This window comes from Ursus americanus, chromosome 14 (assembly GCF_024610735.1).
Source record: "Ursus americanus isolate L20-20 chromosome 14, mUrsAme1.1.p, whole genome shotgun sequence".
NCBI classification, from domain to species: Eukaryota; Metazoa; Chordata; class Mammalia; order Carnivora; family Ursidae; genus Ursus; species Ursus americanus.
Window position 1 is genome coordinate 60518846 of NC_142140.1, and position 18295 is coordinate 60537140.

Genomic DNA, 18295 nt, shown 5'->3' on the forward strand with positions numbered 1-18295 from the left:
GCACCCTACAAACACTTTCTGGGTCATAACATGGAAATGAGGTGGAAGAGTTTGGGAAAAAGCATCATAGCTGATGCCTGTTTTGCATCAGACCGCTCATCTTGGTCTCAGCAGCACCAGCCTGGTAACCTGACACATAGCAGGTGTGCAATGTGTGATGAGTCGTTACCTGTGTGAGTCATACAACCGTCAGGAGAGTGGGGTTCAAGTCTGGCTCAGCAGCTGACGTGCGGTGCTGATGCAGGCAAGTCCCTGCTAGCTCATGCTCCCGTCTCGGACTCTACAGCAGTTTCAACAGGGACCTGGACTGCAATCCACAGTTCTTACCGAATTGGACGGTCATGACCCCCTTGAGAATGTGATGAAAACTAGGGTCAGCAGCACACATGCAGGAAAAAACAAATCTGTGCCCTTCCAGCTTGCATGGACTAGAGGCCCACAGTGAAATGGAAACTCACTCCAGGGCTCGAGTACCTCCTCGTCACAACCTCCCTCAGACACAAGTGCAGTCCTCTTAGAAGTGCCCGCGATAGAACCCAATCCTGGGCCCTTGTCTTCTGAGTGGACTCTTGCCTGGCTTGAAAGCCCTGAACTCCGAGGCCTTCTGAGTAGAGCCTGTGACACAAAGCATCGCTAGTACTGGGTAAACTACCTCCAACACCCAGCAGGCTTCCGTGGAGCTCCCAACATTAGATATGACCAGAAATAGAGACGTTCTGAAAAACCTGAGCCCTAGAACAGGGCTCACTGTGGACCTGGTTCAGGTTTTGCTCAGATGAAGGGGAACGTGGTGTGGAGTTTTCCGGGACAGGGAACATGAGGTGCGTGAACTTAGGTAAATGCTGACTGCCTTAAGGGCACGAGGGAACAGCTCTTCCCGGGGCAGCAGCGCCAGGTCGAGGTAGAACGGGGAAGGGAGGGAATCACGAGACTGGTCGTCCAGTGAACTGGGTTCAACTACCAGCCTCAACATGCGCAGGCTCTACGTGACCTTGGGGAAAACGTCCCTGGGGAAGGTTGGCAGCACCCGGCACCCGGTACGTAAGCAAGATCGTGGAACTGAATTCTAGCTGTGAAACTTACTTGCTCTGTGGTTGACGCATCGACCTGCACCTGTTTCCTTATGAGAAACCATTACCTTGGAGGATCCTTGTAGGAATGGGACTACGTCCTTTATGAGTTACACCTGCACGAGCCTGCCCCAAGTAGAAGCTCGATAAATAGGAACAGGATTTCTGGGGCTCCTTAGGAATAGAGGAGATGTCGCCGTGAACGCGCAGCACGATCAGGCTTATTCCTAATGGGATACTGCTGGGAAGGGAAAAAAGTCAGGTACCTTGCCTAAGACTTTCTGTGCAGCTCCTAGGTCTAAGATGTGTCTGCTTTTTGTGAAAGTCTTTTCCTTCTCCTCTGATTTATTCCACCTGTGTGAATAGGATTCAAAAATTTTTTATTATTTCACTACAGCTCTGTGGGGCATTCCGTTTCAATGAAACAAAACAAAAACCCTAACCCTACTTTGGCACTCACGTTACACGCATCTGGAACTGAGCAACCAAAAATACCTTATCCTGGAAATAATGCGCTCTGCAAACTGAATTCCTGTGGGGGTTTGCAGTCCTCTGGAAAGGCCTGTCTTTACGAAGGTGAGGGAGAAAATCAGTGGGTCCTTCCTTAAAGCCCAGAGCCTTGCACACAGAACTCGTCCAACACCTGGTTCTTTGCATTTGAAGCAGTTTGCTATAACCTTGGGCAGATGACTGTGCATAAAACTGGTATCTGAGGTTCAGGGACGTCATCTGGACCCCTCTATAATTTATTTCAAATGTACTTATCGGGAAAATTAAATTTTGATAATGACCTCCAGTCTGCTCTCAATGCTTTTCTTCTAACTCAGTCTGTAACTCAGTTCTGATTAGAGATCTGGCTTCTTGTTCTTTTCTCTGGAAGGAGGAGGGCTTTACGGCCACAGGCAGCGCATGTCCCAACAAACACCCCCTCACGGTTGTAAATCCACATGAACTATACGTGAGGATGCAGGGTGGAAGGCTAGACGGTGACATCCTATTAAGAAAAAAAAGAAAGAAAAAGTACTCAGTCTTGCCTCTTTTTGCCACTAACTTACTAAGGGGTCCTGGGCAGGTGTTTGGGCCACATTTGCCCATCTGTGTAGAGGAGGGAGGGTGGTGGTTGACATGGTGCCTGTGGTCTCTTCCGGTTCACTTTCGAGTCTGGGTTCTTCACCTTCTAAGCTTATTATGTCTGTGGTAGAGCCAATTCAGGCTGAAGACAAAATCCCCAAAATGCCCTAAGTCAGCAGGCACACACAACCCTGGTGAGGAAGAGTGCTTGGCCCCGTACCGGAAATTTAAAGACTGTTCCATCAGGTTGGAAGTCAGCTTCCCACCCTCTGGTTCCTTCTTCAAGTGAAGTTTTAGAAATTCTTTATCAAGATTCCCCTGTGGACCTTTCAGTATCATGTGCTGTTTAGAAATAACCCCACAACTTGCTTTTGAGACCTGCATCCTAAAACCAAAATAGCTCGTGATACAGCCTCTAAGTCATCATTTATTGATTTACAGAGCACTCACCACATGATGGAGGTGCTTTACAATACAGCAAACATCACAACAGAACTCACATAGTTAAATACAGTCAACAAGTTACAGAACTAAAAAAAGCTGGAATGAAGCAACATTATGTCAAATTTCAAAGATGCTGAGAAGTGGCAGGTACAAAGAAGGTAATTCCACCAACTGGAGACCAGACGGCAAAAATAGATACACAGGCACCACAACCCAAATGTGCAGATTTGTAGAAGGTAAGTGAGCATAGAGAATCAAATTTCACAACCGAGAATGAAGGCCATTGAAGATACCAGGACACCCAAGTGATCAGAGAACGCGTGGAATCGCCTCACAGAGACTGCCTTGTGATGACAAGGAAGCCAATCTCACGTGGATTTTAAACTCACAGAAAAGAGGCCTGAAAGCCACTGAGATCATCCATCCCATTATGAGCACAGACTGAAATCTATAAGCCTTTACAAGAACTTGGAATCAATTTAGGAAACAGCCAACAGTTCTAAAACCCGTAAGACTGTGTAGATGTTGATAGTTGGCACAGAGTTAGGGAGAAAAATCCTTTTCCTAAAGCAGAGAGGACTCACCTCACACTAGTGATGAGGCACTGGTGGGACAAAAGCCACCTGGATCAGTGTCACCTGAGAGTGGTTTAGTATCAGACGTGGAGGCGTGAAGTTCACACTGTCAGATGAACACGGGGAAAGGCACAGGTGACGCCCCTGGCAGAGGAGAACAGGTCACACCACCTCCCAAGGCCTGTGTGTCCACATGCAGCACGCCAGGGCGCCAGGTGGAAAGGAGCGTGAAGGGAGGGGCACTGGTTCCTGGCTCTCCCTTCGACTCCCCTAGATCTAGCCCCAGAACACACACGGTCACACTGAAGTACCTGCATAAAGTGGCACTTAGAGTTCAGTAAGAGTTGTCCCTGAGTTAGTAGGTCATTTGCTGCTCCCTGAAGAGTCAAATCCCAGGTTTTAACTCAACAGATCACTAGCAGAATCACAGCAAGAGGAGAGCAAAATTCAGACTCCGTTCTGCCACCAGCAACCATGTGAACAGTTTCTGATTTAAAGGTAAAAGGGATTGCATTCAAATCCCAGGCGGGTGTGCAGTACCAGCACTTTGGGGCAACAAATTTTACAGTCTTTGAATTAAAAAGTCACAAATGAAGTTCTTGAAGAAAATCAGCTGCAATGAATCAAATCAAACAATTTTCACATTCAGTCATTCCACATTTATGGGTTTGTATAATGCTTCAGAGTGAAGAACAGACAGGGATTTAGCAAAATCACTCTCTACTGTGTCTGCATCCTCAACCATTTTACTTCTGCTTAAAGAAGGACATGCAGAGTCCACAAGGATGGGCTACTTGCAGGGACCCTTTCGCTCTCTGCCAAAGCCGTCTCTCCAAGCCCCACAGAGCAGAGATGCACCGACTCTCATGGAACTGTGTCCCATCTGGCACTGTCTCGTTTCCGTCCCTTACAGGCCAACGACTACTTCCCAATCCCAACCTCACACCCCACATAGGGGAACCTGGGCCTGCCGTTAACGCTGCACACGTTCACTTCATCATTTCCTGAAGCTGTTTTAGAAAACATGATATGAAATATACTTATGCTCAAACATTAATAAAATCCAAGTGCACTAGGTCAGTGACAGAATCTATATGCCAAACAGCAAAGCATTCACACCCCTGTAATGCTTTGAGATCCACATAAGAACCTAGATAGAGCCCAATACATACACCGCCATGGCCATGGGATTTTCAAGTATTAAGTCTGTTTGCATAAGGAATCAACCTGAGATTTTTCTAAACTGCACTTCTCTGGCATTCAGTATTATAACCTTCATTCAATACAATAAAAGCCAACAACTTGACAATTATTGGAAAAAAATTATATTTTGGAAGAACTCACTACATAAGGTGACAGAATTCCAAAATCAAATTACATGAAAATATACATCGCAATTTCTTTGTACAATAAGTGAGAAAAATCTGCAATATAGAAGAATAGAGGCAAAGAAATACGGAGGGCCACGGAGAAAGTGGTGGGGGGTCAACAGCGTCTGTAAGAGCAAACCCACAAGTTAAGCAGAAAGCCTGCAGCTGTGCACACGAGTCCATCCAACCTGAACGCCCAGGAACGAACGGGAAGGCAAAAGCAAAACCAAACCAGAATTTTGTACTGTCTGGGGCAAATTTCAGTAAGTTGAATTCTGAACCAACTCTTTTTAGTTCTCAGGGATAATGACTGAGTTCAAGAGCTCTCAACAGCCGAAAGGTGGTATTGCTACGCCCGATCCAAGAGATGGTGCAGCCAGAGTACAGAACGACAAGCACCTAGTGATGACCGCTCCTCTGAAGTCATCGTTAAAAATCAAGTAGTGGCTTATTGAGTATTTCAGTATTGGAACTAAATGATTTGAAAACTTTCTGGCAGAGAGAAGAGAGAAAAGCAAAGGGGAGTGTGTCAAAACAAAGAAGATACAAAAGTTTAGTAAGTGAAAAGAGTTTAATGAAGCCTCAATGGTTTAAAGGAAATTAAATGGAAACTTTTAATCCTAATTGTTTTCATCTGACATGCTTTAAGGAGTCTTTTAAAACTGATAAGAAACAATGAATAGGGAAAGAAAACCTGCTAAAATCTTTTAGAATTTACACGATTCTTATTCTACTACAAGAAAGCATTATTTGGTACAAGTGTATTTGTGGGTGTACATGAATAGTATATATATTATCCGGATCATGTTGTGCTATGTACAGGTCTTTACAATTCTTCCTGAAGGTTAAAACAGTTCATTAGAATTCAAAATGCGTAATCCTCTGTAAGTTGGCACTTGTTAGGCTCTTGTCAGCACTGATACTGGCATGTTCTATTGCAGCCCAGCTCCAGCCAGTGTCCGCCAACTCGTTACGACAGAAGTCCAGCCATAGGTGGGTAGAGTGCAGGAAAACAGTGCCATGTTTCTCAACTGGAGACCTACAACAGAGCAAACAGCATTACATAACAAATTACAGAAGACTAATTGATTAGAAATGTTCATTTGTATTGTATTTCTTTGGAAACAAGTTCTTAATTTCTAAGCTCACTTTTGTGCTCACCCAACATGGTAGCCACATAGGGCCATTTTATTTCAAATTTAAATTGTAGTAAATAAAATTTAAAATTTAGTTCAAGTGCTTAATATGGCTAGTGACTACCATACTGGACAGTACAGACCAGACGTAGATTATTTCTCTCTATCAGTGGAGGAAGTTTTATTGTACTTCCCTACTTTACATTGTTTTCAATATCCTGAACGTCTTTCAACTTACATTGCATCCGAAGTCAAACACAGAAGAACTACTGACAAGTCAAGTGAGTATTTAAGGGTATTCAGAGAAACAACGTAACATCGCCACACTTCCCAACCTGAATTTTATCCAACCCTATAGATTCAGTCCAAACCCATTACCTACGTGAAGCTGCCCACAACGCACCCTCTGCTCCAAGTACAGGTCCTTCTAGGGACTCTGCACCTGGCCCATGTCATGCCCTCCGTCAGCCTAGAAGTCAAGAACCCCATCTAAATAAAAACAACTACTATCTTATCAAGCACTCGTGAGGTGCCAAGCACGTTCACAGACTTCTCTCATGCAGTGTTCGTAAGTACACGAAGGAGCTTCCCCCCATTTCACAGAGAAAAGTGAGACAAGGTGGCACAGCTAATAAGGGGCAGGGTTTCATGCTCAAAGATGAGAAAAACACTAGGTTCAAGCTAAAAAAGTAGTTAATGACCAGGTTTTCCTTCAGAGCTGCTGCTACATTACTGTGCGCTCGGAGTGTGTGGGGGGGGGGAGGGGAGCAGGGAGGAGGGTACTGCTCTTCTCCTCTCAGGTCCAGGTGTGCCAGAGACGCTCACACCTGTTGTGTCTGCCAAGCACAGTGCTGGGCACCAAGAACCTGAACAGAAGGTGACTGCCAAGTCACAGCACACAACGTTAAGCCCCTAACAAAGATGCCAGGCGCACTCAGTCAGGACGAATCGTTAAGTCACTCCAGTGTGCGTCTTCTAGAGCCCTGACCTCATCCACCACATCGTGGCTCAGATCCAACCGTAGCAAAGCTCTGTTGTGGGCAGAAAGCAAGCTGTGCGCCTACCCACATGTGGCCGTGCGTGTGCCCATTTCCCTGACTTGGACCACCTCCCCAAAATAGCACCGGTGAGGCAGAAGGACTGCTTGATTTTCGTCCAAAGGGGTTGTGCCGGTCAACCCACTGAGCCCCTGGCAAAGCCGGGAGCGCACCAGAAACTCACGCACCACCCTCCCCAGAAGCGAGCTTCCACTGGCACACAGATGCACAAAGTGTGCACAGAGATTCTGTGGGAACCTGAAGACATTAGTGAAACAAAGACACATCACTACAGAACAGGCACCCCATAATTTTTAGGTGATGGTAACTTGAATGTTTTTCCCAAAGACTAGACCCACCACACCCAAATTAGTCCCGGCCATTTAATCTCTCGGGGCTGAAACAGAGCTGCGTACAGATTCTATAATCATTCCCCGAGGAGACGAACAAGGAATTTCAGGGCCATGATACAGTCATTTAAAAACTGTCTGTGTGAGGTTTTAAAAAGAAAAATACTCCAGAGGGGGACTGACCGCTCAAAGTCATTAAACACCTAAAATCAGGCAACCCAGCTTTAAATAGCATTAACTTTTTCAGCAGGAATAGAAAAATCTATTTCCCCCCCCATGAACAAAATGTATTCTAAACAGGGAAAAAGCCTCCGTACAGAAAAAGCAAGTCTGTCGGTCTTTTCCCTAGAAAGATAAATGTGAAACTGAATCTCCTGGTCACGCCCTATTTATTTAAATAGATGGTGCTGACCGCACAGTCCTGTATGCTTTCTAAGTGGGTCCCGTTTCTAACTTAGACTACATCTGCCTATTACTAAAATCACATACATTTTATATTAATTGAAATTATATCAATTGTGTGTCTTTATGAAATAACCTTTAGTATCTTTTTTATTTATTTATTTTTTTAACCTCAAACCCTCGTATTATTCCTGATTTTTAACCTACAAATCTGGAGATAGTTCGCCTCTAAAGGACATTAGTATCTTGGTCTATTTATTTCTAAAAGTAGAATCAAATCAATTTCCGACGTGGTTACACAACTTAATTTTTTTTAAAGTCTAAAAAAATACAAATCAGGCAAGCACGTTTCCAAATAAAAACCACTTTTGATGTTAAGGATAATAATGAAAGTAATTCCTCAGTCAGAAGTAAATGTCCCAGTCATCGCAACCACTCTTCACTGAGAGCAGTCCCTGCGTGCGGGGAGCTTCCCGCCGCCTCCCACACAGAGGCCCCCGGCGCCCGCCGAGGTGGCAGCACCCCACCACCAGACCGCTCTTCTTCTGTGCCATGGCACTCGTGACCGCCCCAGCCACTTCCTTTTTGAGGCCCGAAGTGCCTCACACAGTCTGGCCCCCGTCCTGTGACCAACCAGCCCATGGGTTTCTGTTTCTTCCTTCTCCTCCAGAATGTGGCGACCGCGTACGTTGTTGTCCCTGGCCCGACTAAATGAACCTGTCTCTACTTTGGGGACCTCCAGTCTCGGCAGCACCATTCCACGTCAGCCTTGTGTCTGACTGGCTAGATCAACAGGGTCAAGAGTCAGCGGTGTGCCATATATGCCATGCTCTCCCAAGACAACACCACCTGCAAATGGCAAGACATGAACCAATATTCATGAACAAGAACAGAAACGTGCTCAGGGTCACCTGTTCTCGGTGTTACCTCCCACTTCAAAATACAAAGCTCCATGCTTAATGACATGCAACTGTAAAAAAGCAGCCCTATATTATCACACTGATACAGATAAATCACGCTGAACTAGCAAAGTATCAGAAGACCATGTTAAATTTTTAAAAAGTACTCTATGTCTGTGCCCATGTTATTATACACAGACACGTACATCACTGTGCGTGCGTACCCTATGACTGTGCCCATGTTATTACACACAGACACGTACATCACTGTGCGTGCGTACTCTATGTCTGTGCCCATGTTATTATACACAGACACGTACATCACTGTGCGTGCGTGAGTGTTGGGAGGAGTCAGATTTCTGAAGATGAAGCTACTGTGTGTCAGCGGTCACCTCTGGGAACAGAATGGGGAGGCCACGGCGGGACTTCCTTTTCCTCACACGGAGCGGAGCAGCTTCCGTGTTCCAGAGTGCTGTCATGCCTGCTTTGTCCCTGCAGCTGGGGACAGGAGTGAGGGTAGAAGAGAGGCAGCGACAGAGAGGCCGGCAGGGAGCAGTCAAGCCGAGAAGGGACCGAGACAGAGCCCTAGCTTGCATGGGTGAGGACGGAAGATGCTTCTAGAAGGACGATCAACAGTGTCAAATCAAACAGGTTAAGGATCGAAACTACATTAAGCCTGTGGATGTGGCCAACAGCAGTCCCCAAGATTCCGGTGAGTTTAGCCTCTGCAGCGAGGACAGAAGATGAGCCAAATGTGCTCCAAGGCAGACAGTAAAGGGGAAAAGGCAAAGCCCTCTGCTTCCCAGTGCTCCCTTCCTCCCAAAGTTAAGTGCCACTGCGAATTTTATGAATTTTATGTATTTCTTCAAGTCCCTGCTTTAAAAAAGCTCTTTATCACACAGTGAGTAGGTTGTACTTTTTTTTTTTTTAAGATTTTATTTATTCATTTGACAGAGATAGAGACAGCCAGCGAGAGAGGGAACACAAGCAGGGGGAGTGGGAGAGGGAGAAGCAGGCTCCCAGCAGAGGAGCCCGATGCGGGGCTCGATCCCAGCACCCGGGAATCACACCCTGAGCCGACGGCAGACGCTTACCGACTGAGCCACCAGACGCCCCTAGGTTGTACTTTTTAACCTACGTGAACAATACCCGACTCGATGCTGTCTTTTCTTTTTTTGCGAATTGCGTTTCCTACTCAAGACTGTTCTTTGAGATTTAACCATCTGGTTACTATAACTAAGTCTACACGACACACGCATTTAGTTGCTGGGTAATATTCCACTGTATCAATCATAACTGATCAATCCTGCCAAGGGGCCTTTCAAGAATCATAGAGTGCTGCAAGCGGCGTCCATGTATGTCTCCGCACACGTGCCAGCCCGTCTCCAACCGCACCCTGCCCTCCCAAGGCCGGTGCCTGGTTCAGACTGACCACATACCGCCAACCTGCTCCCCAACGCTGACTCGCCTTCATTAACACCTTACTTCAAGGACACCGTTTCCCCAAATCCTCACCAACGCTTGGGTTTCTCGGGCATTTTGATTTTTGACAATCCAGTCGATGCGATGTTACCTCCCTGTACCTTCGTATTTCTGATTACAAATGCAGTTATTTTTCACATGGGTAACAATTAGCTTTCTTTCCGGTTCTATTACCCAGGCAGATCATTTTTCTTTGTACTGCTTACTTTCTCGCCCATTTGCACAAGCTGGTGTAGATTCTAGGTGCAAATCCTGAACACCAGATAGACAGTAGTCTTCTCCCAGTCTGCTGCTTGTTTTTAAAAGTTTATTTGTCTTGTCATAATATTTAAGTTTTCAGTTTTGATACAGTCAAATTTATTGATTTTTCCCTTCTCTGGGTGTTTTCTGTGCCTAACACGTCCTTCTCTACCTTGAAATTCTCCCTTATTTTGTTCTAGAAGAGTTGTGTTTTTCATACTTAACCTTCTGTTCTGGGAGTACTGGGGACGGCGAGGCTGCCGGTAACAGGCAGGTGTGGTCAACAGCCCTGCAGCGGATCGGGCGGGGTGTTTCAAGAGGTCAGAGAGGCTCTGCACGGCAGGGCCTGATGTTCAGAAGCCTGGGTGCGACGTGGGAGCTACGCCTTCAGTGACCTTAGCGTGAAACCCAGCAAGGATGCAGTGTGCTTGGGATCATCACTTACTCCACACGTGGTCTCAACCGGGCAGTGGAGAGACTACGCACCCGCCCCACTTGTGCTTTTCTCTGTCTCTCAAATAAATAAATAAAATCTTTTTTAAAAAATGTTATTTTAAGCCACAGGATTTTAGGCAATGTGTAACACAGCAACAGAGAACTAACCAATCCCTGTAGCCTTAACGCAGAACAGTGAGACAGAGTCTTCCTGTCCGGTGGCCCAGAACGCGGTCTTGCTGCTATCTGCAGGACGGGAGGGTGTGCTTCTCTCCCCTCCCCCGCCCCATGTCCTCTCTTCCGCCCATCCCACACCGGAGTGAGCGGGCAGGTAAGGCTGTTAAGGTCTTCATGGAGCACGAGGTATAAATACTAAGAAAAAGTGAAATAAGGAGACAAATACTACAGGACCCCAGTTCTGGGAGACATCTAAGGAGTCAAACTCCTAGACACAGGAAGTGGAATGGCAGTTGCCAGGGCCTAGCGGAGGGACCAGACGTTCGAGGGGTCTGTTGTATACCAGTGCACATACAGGCAATACTGCAACGTGCACATAAGAACTGGGAGGAGGGCAAACCCATTTTTTGTTTTTTTTTTACCAGTTTTTTAAAAAGTGAAATAAAGTCTGGATCAAGTTCTGGAATGGTAATATTTCCAACTTCCATATTTAGAAAACATTAAGTCACGTATTTCGGGGCGCCTGGGTGGCTCAGTCGTTAAACATCTGCCTTCAGCCCAGGGCGTGGTCCCAGGGTCCTGGGATCGAGCCCCGCGCTGGGCTCCCTGCTCCGCTGGGAGTCTGCTTCTCCCTCTCCCACTCCCCCTGCTTATGTTCCCTCTCTCGCTGGCTGTCTCTCTGTCAAATAAAACCTTAAAAAAAAAAAAAAAAGAAAACATAAGTGACATATTTGGATGTAGATTTTTATTTTTTTTTAAGATCTTATTTATTTATTTGACAGAGATGGAGACAGCCAGCGAGAGAGGGAACGCAAGCAGGGGGAGTGGGAGAGGAAGAAGCAGGCTCATAGCGGAGGAGCCTGACGTGGGGCTCGATCCCATAACGCCGGGATCACGCCCTGAGCCGAAGGCAGACACTTAACCGCTGTGCCACCCAGGCGCCCGTGGATGTAGATTTTTAAAAACAACTTTCAATCTATTTTTGTTTAACCTCAGGAGTTTTATTTCACATCTACATCCTGCGGCATGACCGAAGCTACTGAGGACACACAGAAACAGCACACTGATGAGCCATAAGAAAACCCGCCTTTACGAAGACTCTGAGCAACAGGCCAGCCTGGCTACGTCTGCGGCAAGGCACCGGGTTTCTGTGGCATAGCCTCACACCTGACAATTATGTAACGACAAGGACACGTGCAGGTCACGCAGGCAGCTCAGTCCGACAGCAGCTACCATGCTCCGTGCATTCGTGGGTGAGTACAACACAGCCCTGCTTTCAGAAGACAGGAGTTAAGTCATGGGTTTTTGACTTGAATTTTTTAAAGTCCAATTTTCAAATGATTTCACTCCTAGTTAATCCCGATAGATGACTGGGCTCAGGTGCTTATCGGGGCAACATACTGCAGGTAACAAGAGCAGCAAGAAAACACTCTTATCGGTGACTGCGAGTCAGGGCCCTGAGCGCTGTCAGGCTTCGGGGGGGCATCCGTGTGAAGAGCAACTGCTTCAAGAGAGGAGACGGGCTGAGAGGGGCCTTGTCCCAGCACGGGGCAGAACAAGGAGGAGACGCGTTCCAGAGCCCGGGTGTGGAACCCGGCTCCCTCCCGGCGGGCACGCACACACTTCCCGAATGGCAGGGAGATGGAACAAAGGGGGAAACGATTAGTAATTTTTAACACACAACAGGTGGGACTGGGGACTTGAACGCCGGTCTAACAAGTCTGCATTAATATACATGAATCAGTGTTTCCCAAGGAATGTCTGTCTCTGCCCACAGGTGAGCCAAAGGATCCTCCTGACGAGTTTCAAACTGACAACAAAATACTAATTCCTTTATTCAGGTCTCATCAACGAAAGACACACACTTCAAGGATGATCATTTTTTACACAAAGGCCTGAGCTTAAACAGTAACCTGGTAGGCTGCAACAGTAACTACGATGAATCATTCACAAAGTTTGTGTATCAATTTTACTTAAGTCTGCTCTACCAAGGACTCCAGCTGCCAGGTCCTCTGCAGCAGTGCAAAGCCATCACAACGCATCTGGCGGATAAGCAGTCGTGCGAAGATGCTCTGTTACTGACCTGTGCTAGTCCAGATTTCCAGTTATTGCTTCCTTACTCTAACTGGAAGTTCTCAGTTCAGTGTCATCATTCACGGTGTCTCATATTTTCAATTAACTTATTCTATACAATGAGGTATTCTGAATCAACATGACCTTCTGCCTCCATCTTTCTGACGAGTGAACTTTAATCTTGGTAAGTTTACTTTAAACACATGTGTATGTTATGATCCAATGTGAACTAACTCCAATCCCACTAGCAAAGGAGGGAATATACAATCCCTTACAAAATCTGTTTGTGGCCCCTCATTAGTATGTATTTGTTTATTTAACTAATTTGTAATATACTATCGAGGTAAATATAATAAAATTCTTGATTATTTCTTAAATTGATGAAGTACTTATTTATGAGATGAAGTAACCCACATACTTGGGCTTCAGCATCTGTACAACTCCCCTCCGACTGGGAAACCGTGTGGGTGAGAGAGACTAGGATACGGTCACACCCACACAAGAACCAATCCCATGAGCGGAGTGGGTGACGGGCACGGCGGGGGCGTCCAGGACAAGCACCTGGAAGAAGTACAGGCGGGAAAGCACCAGTCCCAGCAGACCGAGGCGCACACATGAAGGACGGTGGGAAGCAAGGACCACAGAGGAGGTGGGAGGGGAGGGTGAGCTAAGAAAATAGGGACAGGATTAGTAACAAACACATGCAGGTTAGACACGAACGAGCCGGTGGAAAACAAAACATCTGAAGACTGCAGGTCGTTGCTGTTCTTGGCCTTAACAATGGTCAGCATTTCAGGTTCTGATGAGGAGATCAGAAACCAGGGTTATCAAACACGACAACAGAACAACGGTGGGTAGACTCAGTCTTACTTCTGATCTGCACCTTTGCATTTGACACAGTTCATCATAAAAATAATAAATAAAAATTAAAACAATGTGATGGTAGTTTAGGCATAAGACAAACCAACTAATAAAACATGTTAAGGTCAGAAACAGATCAACAGATACCTGGAAATGTAATTTCCTAGCATAACCGACCCTGCGCATCAGTGGTGAAAGAATCGGCCACCAATCGATGCACCAATGGTTTTAGCCTGGGGAGCGGGCAGAGCCGAACTCTGGCCTCACGCCGATCAATTTCAGGAGCTTCAACACACACACCAAAGGCAAAACCATAAAACTTTCAAAAGACAAGATGCAACGGAGCTTTCCGGTCAGAGAAGAAGCTAGAACATAAAATGCAACTCTGTACAGGACAGGTCTAACCTGAGTACATTCAGATTAAGAATCTCTGTTCATCAGGGCATCTGCAGGGCTCAGTCAGTTAAGCATCTGATTCTTGACATCGGCTCAGGTCGTGATCTCAGGGTCATGAGGTTGAGCCCTGTCTCGGGCTCCGTGCTCAGCACAGAGTCTGCTTGAGACTCTCTTCCCCGCCCCTGCCCGGGCTCACATGCAGGCACTCTCTCTTTCGAAAGAAAGAAAGGAAAGAAAGGAAAGAAAGGAAAGAAAGAAAGGAAGGAAGGAAGGAAGGAAGGAAGGAAGGAAGGAAGGAAGAAAGAAAGAAAGAAAGAAAGAAAGAAAGAAAGAAAGAAAGAAAGAAAGAAAGAAAGAAAGAAAGAAAAAGAATCTCTGTTCATCCCGAGATTCCACAAAGAAAGGGAACTGACCAGGATACAAATCCGGAAGCTAACGGAAGAACAGCCCAAGAACAGCAGTTTCCCAGAGGAAACGGCCAAACCCATGAAATGATAGTCAGCTGGGCCACACGTGTCAGAGCAAGGCCACACACCACAGCCTTCCAGATGGAGCACTTTCACAGGGGTCTGGTGATGTCCAATGCAGGGGAGGGTCCGGAGTAAACGGAATCCTTATCCTTGTGAAAAGGAGTATAAATAGATGCAGCATCTTGGAGACAACCTGGCATTATCCAGTCACAGAGATGTGCACTGACCCCTAACTCAGTGATTCCACCCCCACACACACCCCCCGGGGAGGCGCTCCCCTCCAATGTGCAGCAAGAAACAAGACAGCCACACTCACTCTGCCAGCAAACACAACTGCAGTCAGAACCGAGAGCAGGATGGTGACTCATCTAACGAGGCCCCACATGACAGTGACAACAGATGGGCACAAGCAGACACAACACAGACGAGTTTCAAGACTGTAACACCGAGCAACACAAGCCACAGAAGAACGCACGCACTGCAGTTCCACGCACACACAGGCCAGCGTATCCAGCACGCCGTTCAGGAACAGCACAAACTGGATGACATGATGAAGGAAAAACCGGGGTAAACACAGAACGGGGTGTGTGAGAACACGGGGTCAAACAGGTGGCAGGTCCAGGATGTGCCAGGACTTGTGACCCTTCACATGCTCCGTGTCCTCAATAAGTTTATCATCCCAACATTTACAAAGAAAGAAAAGAAACCAAATCACTAGAATGCCACACATTTGGTCAGTGGTCCACACTGCGTCCCCTTCTCTCCTGGGCTCCCTACTGGACGTGATCGAGGCCCGCGGAGAGATACGATACAACACGAGGGCGCTTCTTCCTATCGGCCCTATTAGTAGTGAACAGGGAGAGAACGACCAATGAAGACACGGAGGGTGGGGGCGCCTGGGGGGCTCAGGTCGTGATCCCAGGGTCCCAGGATCGAGTCCCACATCGGGCTCCCTGCCGCTCTCCCTGCTTGTGCTGTCCCTCTCTCTCTCTCTCTGACTGTCTCTCAAATAAATAAAATCTTTTTAAAAAAAGAAATTAAGAAAACATGGAAGACAGATGTTTAATGGTCTTGCCAGTTTATTAGAAAACACGATCTTCCTTTAAAACAAAATTAGGAAATGAAAATTCACGTCATCCTTTGCCATAAACCACACCAAAACAAGTACCTTCATCTCACCGTCAGTGAAAGGAGAGACCACGACCCCACACTAGCCAGTGTAACACAACCGCCTAATTAAAGATGCGGAGTCTACTGGAGCAAAACACACGTGGGCTACACGGTTTCTGCTGAGAAAACAACAGACCACTGGACACTCCCACTAAAAAAATGAAGTTAGTGAAATCAGGCAATCCAAATACCCAAATCACACAATTTCCAAAAATGTATATGCCATTTATCACAAGGCAAAACAGTAGGATTTTAAAATGAACTCACCCTGAAATAATGAAGTTACAGCTGTTGAACAAATGTCACTCAAAAGCAGTCTCTTGGCTTTTTCTTACACAGCGGGCAACTTTCCTTTTGAATTCTCCATTTCTGTCTTCCCTCCATTCTTTCTGTAGATACAAAAGTAACATGAAGTGACTTTACCCAAGCTCTTCTTAGAAACTCAAATACTAGTTTTAATTTTGAATGCAACGCTTTGGCAACCTGCACACTTTTAAAATGCTAAAAAGCTGGTAAATCAGAAAAGTAGTCAAAAAATACTTTTGCCAGGCACTGGGCTGGGACACAAGAGCAGAAATCCCTTACGCAAAACACCCATACAGGCAAGATTCTCTTAAAGAAAGCAGCCCATGAAGAACGTGGACGGTTTCACGTTACTGGAAAAGGCAGCTACGCCTTACCGGTAAGCTACTCAAGGCCACAGGAAGGACTGCCGGCTCCCTCCCGAGGCTCCAGAAACCACAGCCGACACAAAGGCGAAATTGCTTCTGGAAGACCAAAAGCAGACGGCAGAGGAACGGAACAGCAGCCGAGGAGAGAAGTCTCCCTGGAACCAGAGCAAAGGAGGGGCAGGGCCGACCGGACAGAAGGCACAGTTAGACAGTCACTAAGATGCAGGACTGAAAACAGAGATACAGCTCAACAGTTTGGCGCTTTCCTCCCACCTATATCCAAAAGTCTAACACTTTCCTGAAATAGTGATGACCGTTAAGATACACGGATACACACACATATGAAGAGCCCTCGACGCAGGGCCACTAGTGTGGGCCAGAGGACGGAACCGCCTCTCCGCCTGGAGCTCAGGGTCTGGCTCGCCGCCTGCACACTCGAGCACAGCCAATGCTCGGGGCGCATGTGCTTTCCGAGCCCTACACGTCCTATCACCTGGAGTCGTGCATGCAGAGCTGTGCAGAAGCCTACCGGGTCCTGGGCCAGACTCCAAAATACAAAAGAAACACAAGGGAAAACACTGGCCTCAGAGAATGATCAGAATTAAACTTTGAAAAATTTAATCAGAACTCCCACAAGATGGAAGAACTATGAACTTCATCAAACAGTGACAAGATTCTAAGAAGGAGAAAATTAATGAAGAAAGAACAAGCTACTTAAAATTAAGACTAACACCACCAAAATGAGAATTCAACAGGAACTCAGAATCAGCACAAGTTTAGATGAAACAGAGCACAAGAATCGATCTGGGCAGAAGCTACACATCCAAAGAAGGAAGGAATATACACTTGAGTAAAAATAAAAAACAGGAAGGAGAGAACACTATCCACGAGGGAAACTTCCCAGAGCTGAAGTCCTGCAAGTACACGCTGACCACAGCAGTCCCGTGCCACCCCCAGCCGCGGCTATGCTCTCTGTGGGCTCAGTCGCCCAGGCAACCCCAGTCTGTCCAGGAGCAACAGTCCCCCTTCTGACGTGACAGCAGAAGGTCAGCGGTAGCCTCAGACCACGTCACCCGCCTGAGTCACTCACCCTGCTTCACCATGTGGGCACACGATCACTTCACACCTCACAAGGAGGGTGAGCTCGCGGCACGGGGTCCTGAGAGCCCCACAGTCACACGGCTTTTATCACAGCATGCTGTTGTAACTGCTCTGTTTTATTATTAGTTATCACTGTAAATCTCTCACTGAGCCCAACTCATAAACTGGACTTTATCATGTGTACGTACACACAGGAAAAAACCAACGCACACAGGGTTTGGTACTGATCCCTGCTTTCAGGCATCCGCTCAGGGTCTTGGAACACACCCTTCACGGAGAAGCGGGAGTAATGTACAGAAATGAAAAATCTTAAACTCTACACAACACCGTGAGATTTAAGGACCAAGAATCAGAAAAGAACCTGAAGGGAACAGGGAAAACAGAGGAAGAAAGAAAAGGTCACCCACAAACGCAGAAGAGTCGGCCGTCCAACAACTTCCTCGTCAGCAACAATACACGTGGAAAGATCAATTCCGTAGAAATCTGCATCCCTCCCCCAGAATGCTACGCGCTGTCACTTAAGGATAAGGGTAGGGTAAAAACCCTTCCAGACGGGTTAGGACCCAGCTCTTAATTCCCACACAGCCTTCCTGAACCATGACTCTCAGAGGAGGTCCAACAACAGGAAGAAGTCAACCAAGAAAAAAGACCCAGGATCCAGGAAACAGATAACCCCACCCAGAAGAGCTGGAAGTTCGGGAAGTCCAAGGAAGGCAGCCGCGCAGCAGTCTGAGCCAACCTAATCCGGAGCCCGAGGATGGAGGGGTCCCGGACAGGGAGCTCCAAGAAAAATGGGGGTTTCCTGGAATAGCTATCACTGACTGAGAGGTCAGAAAAGCAAACAGAGAACTTGCGGAAATATGAC

At 46.8% G+C, this 18295-nt stretch overlaps 1 protein-coding gene across 2 annotated transcripts in view; it reads right to left on the reverse strand.

Moving 5' to 3' along the window:
• Nucleotides 1–2548: 2548 nt before the first annotated feature.
• Nucleotides 2549–18295, reverse strand: part of UBE2G1 (ubiquitin conjugating enzyme E2 G1) — a 97465-nt gene continuing 81718 nt past the window's right edge. For both annotated transcript variants that reach the window (XM_045804845.2, XM_045804844.2), the window contains exons 5-6: nt 15926–16047; nt 2549–5569 (exon numbers count right to left, since the gene is read on the reverse strand). In XM_045804845.2, coding sequence (XP_045660801.1) covers nt 15961–16047 — 87 coding nt within the window. In that variant the 3' untranslated portion in view covers nt 2549–5569; nt 15926–15960. The remainder of the gene's footprint in view (nt 5570–15925; nt 16048–18295) is intronic.